At 37.2% G+C, this 3,039-nt stretch overlaps 1 protein-coding gene across 1 annotated transcript in view; it reads left to right on the top strand.

The window, feature by feature from the left end:
• The window catches only part of LOC106868147 (DNA replication licensing factor mcm2), a 43,026-nt gene that overhangs the window by 8,803 nt on the left and 31,184 nt on the right, over positions 1-3,039 (top strand). The window contains exons 5-6 of the mRNA XM_014913278.2: positions 458-629; positions 2,275-2,384. Coding sequence (XP_014768764.1) covers positions 458-629; positions 2,275-2,384 — 282 coding nt within the window. The remainder of the gene's footprint in view (positions 1-457; positions 630-2,274; positions 2,385-3,039) is intronic.

A 3,039-nucleotide genomic window follows, 5' to 3' on the forward strand; every position in this document is an offset into this window, starting at 1 on the left:
TTGGCAGAGTTTCTATAGCTGGATGCCCTTCCTAACGCCAACCACTCTGAGAGTGTAGTGGGTGCTTTTACATGCCACCAGCACGAATGCCAGTCAGGAGGTACTGGCAACGGCCACGCTCAAAATGGTGTATTTTATGTGCCACCTGCACAGGAGCCAGTCCAGCGGTACTGGCAATGAACTCGCTCGAATGTCTTTTCACGTGTCACTGACAGAAGTGCCAGGAATGCGACATTGGTAACGATCACGCTCAAATGGTTGTGTGTGTGTGTATATATGTGTGTGTGTGTGTGTGTGTGTGTGTGTGTATATATATATATATATACATATATATATAACCATAAACTCTGGATGCTTTACTGCAATATGTATGACTTTTTTATATGTTTTATTGAAGTTTATGTGTTAACTTAATAGAAACATTTTGCTAATTTTTGTATTCTTATGTTTTTGCTAGATTGAGAGTATAGAAAATTTAGAAGATATGAAAGGCTATTCTGTTCGTGAGTGGGTGACACTGTTAGCTCCGAAGACTGAAATAAAGAATCGATTCAAGAACTTCCTGAGAACTTTCATTGATTCTAAAGGACACAATGTTTACCGTGAAAAAATAAGACAAATGATTGAAGGTGAAATGTTTTTCTTTTCTGTTTTATGAACTGATATTGGAATTTAGTTATTGTGACAAGAAACGGAATGGAATTTTGAGATTTCTATCTTGCATGCATGGTAGATAATGCAGGGATTGAGTCAATAACATCTTGGTTTTACACACACATATTCTACTTCAGAGTTCATGTATTGTTGGTATAAAAAGCAAAGCAATTTAAGTGTGCTATGTATCTGTTCCAGTGCATCTCCCTCGCTCTCTCTTTTATCTGTTTGTCTCCACCACTGCTTGGCAACCAGTGTTGGTTTGTTTACATCCCTTAAATACCAGGCATAAAAACAAAAATAAGAAATGGGTTTGATTCATTCAACTAAAATTCTCCGTGGTGGTACTCCAGCATGGCGCAGTCTGATGACTGAAACAAGTAAAAAATAGAAGATATATGCGTATGTATATGACAGGCTTCATTCAGTTTTCTTCTACCAAATCCACTCAAGTCTTTGGCCTGTTTTGGGGCTATAGTAGAAAATACTTATCGGCGGTACCACACAGTGGGACTGAGATCAAACCCATGTGGTTGGGAAGCAAACCTCTTAAACCACACAGCCTTGTTTGTGCCTCATCTATTGATGAAAATGTCTGTAGGTCTTTGTTCTGATTTATCGGAAAAGAAATATATACGAATCCTGATAATAAATTGGATATTTGTTAGGTGTAAGGGAAATTTATTCATAACAGGTAATTCATTTTAAACACTGGCATCAAATATGGACTAGAACATCAATTTCCCCTAAATGTTTGAAGTATTATACTGCAGCGAAATTATGTGATGTAGAAAACAGAATGATATTTACAAAGCTTCAATATTGTTAATGGACCACACTCATGGATCATTATTTTTAATGCTGGTATGGATTAGATGAGCTGTTGAGGTAGTATTCTTCAATGAGATGCTCTTCATGTTGCTAACACTTGTTTTCAGATGAGGTATTAAATTCCACTGGACTTTCCACATAATGAAAACTGCCAAACAATGGGACATACTCTTTATGAGAGATGTAAACACTGTTTATGCTCACATAGTGACAGTGTGAGAGCACTTCTGCACACATAAAAAGATAAATACATATTTATGTGTGTGTGAGTGAGTATATAAAAATCATTATCATTTAACCTCCACTCTTCCATGCTTGCATGGGTCAGACAACATTTGTTAGGCAGATTTTTTTACAGTTGAATGTCCTCCTTGTTGCCAACCCTAATTTGTTTCTGAACAAGGTAATATTTTCTCCATGACGAGACATTTTTCATGGAAGACTAGATGCACACACTTGTGACAGACTTCTTTCAGTTTCCATGTACCAAAGTTGTTCACAAGGCTTTGGTCAGCCCAGGGCTTTCCCATGGTGCTACATAGTTCTGAAACAAACTTCTTAACCATATGAACACTTGTATATTTCTTAGTGGCAAAACACAATGCAGGCACTGGTTTCTTACATAAAATTAATAAAATAAAACTAATAACTGATGGCGTACAATCAGACTTTTAGTACCTCATTCAGTGTGCTGTGGAATAAAAATGTTTGAAGAACATTGAGTTAAATTTTTATTTTATTGGCTGTTTGTATTATTTAATAATTAATTGTTTTCATATTACTTTTTAGCAAACAAACAGAGTCTTGTGATAGACTACAATATGTTAGCATCAGCAGAGCAGGTCTTGGCTTACTTTTTGCCTGAAGCTCCAGCAGAGATTTTACCTACATTTGATGAAGTAAGTTGGATTTAGTAGGTCTTTGTAAAATTTTATTATTTTTACATAGATTTCTGATTGAAGAAACAAACATGCACATTATCACCCTAGATACTTGAATGCTCTTTTTGTATTAAGGGACCCCCCCCCATCTGCATAGCTTCCTTATGTAACTGAATCATCTAAATTTCTTTTGATTTAGTTTTTATCTAGGCTTTGACATATTTTATACAAGTATATCACTTTTCTGAATGGACTAGTAAAGTTGAAGATTTATGTTACAATACTTGTCATATTTGATGTTCAACTTTGTTAGTTTTTATGACATACTCCCAGTTTCCACATATCATCATCATCATTGTTTAATGTCCGCTTTCCATGCTAGCATGGGTTGGACGATTTGACTGAGGACTGGTGAAACTGGATGGCAACACCAAGCTCCAATCTGATTTAGCAGTGTTTCTACAACTGGATGCCCTTCCTAACGCCAACCACTCAGAGAGTGTAGTGGGTGCTTTTACGTGTCACCCGCACGAAGGCCAGTCAGGCGGTACTGGCAACGGCCACGCTCAAAATGGTGTATTTTATGTGCCACCTGCACAAGAGCCAGTCCAGGGGCACTAGCAACGATCTCGCTCGAAAATCCTACGAAGGCCAGTCAGTCGGTACTGGCAAC

Source organism: Octopus bimaculoides, chromosome 3 (assembly GCF_001194135.2).
Source record: "Octopus bimaculoides isolate UCB-OBI-ISO-001 chromosome 3, ASM119413v2, whole genome shotgun sequence".
NCBI classification, from domain to species: Eukaryota; Metazoa; Mollusca; class Cephalopoda; order Octopoda; family Octopodidae; genus Octopus; species Octopus bimaculoides.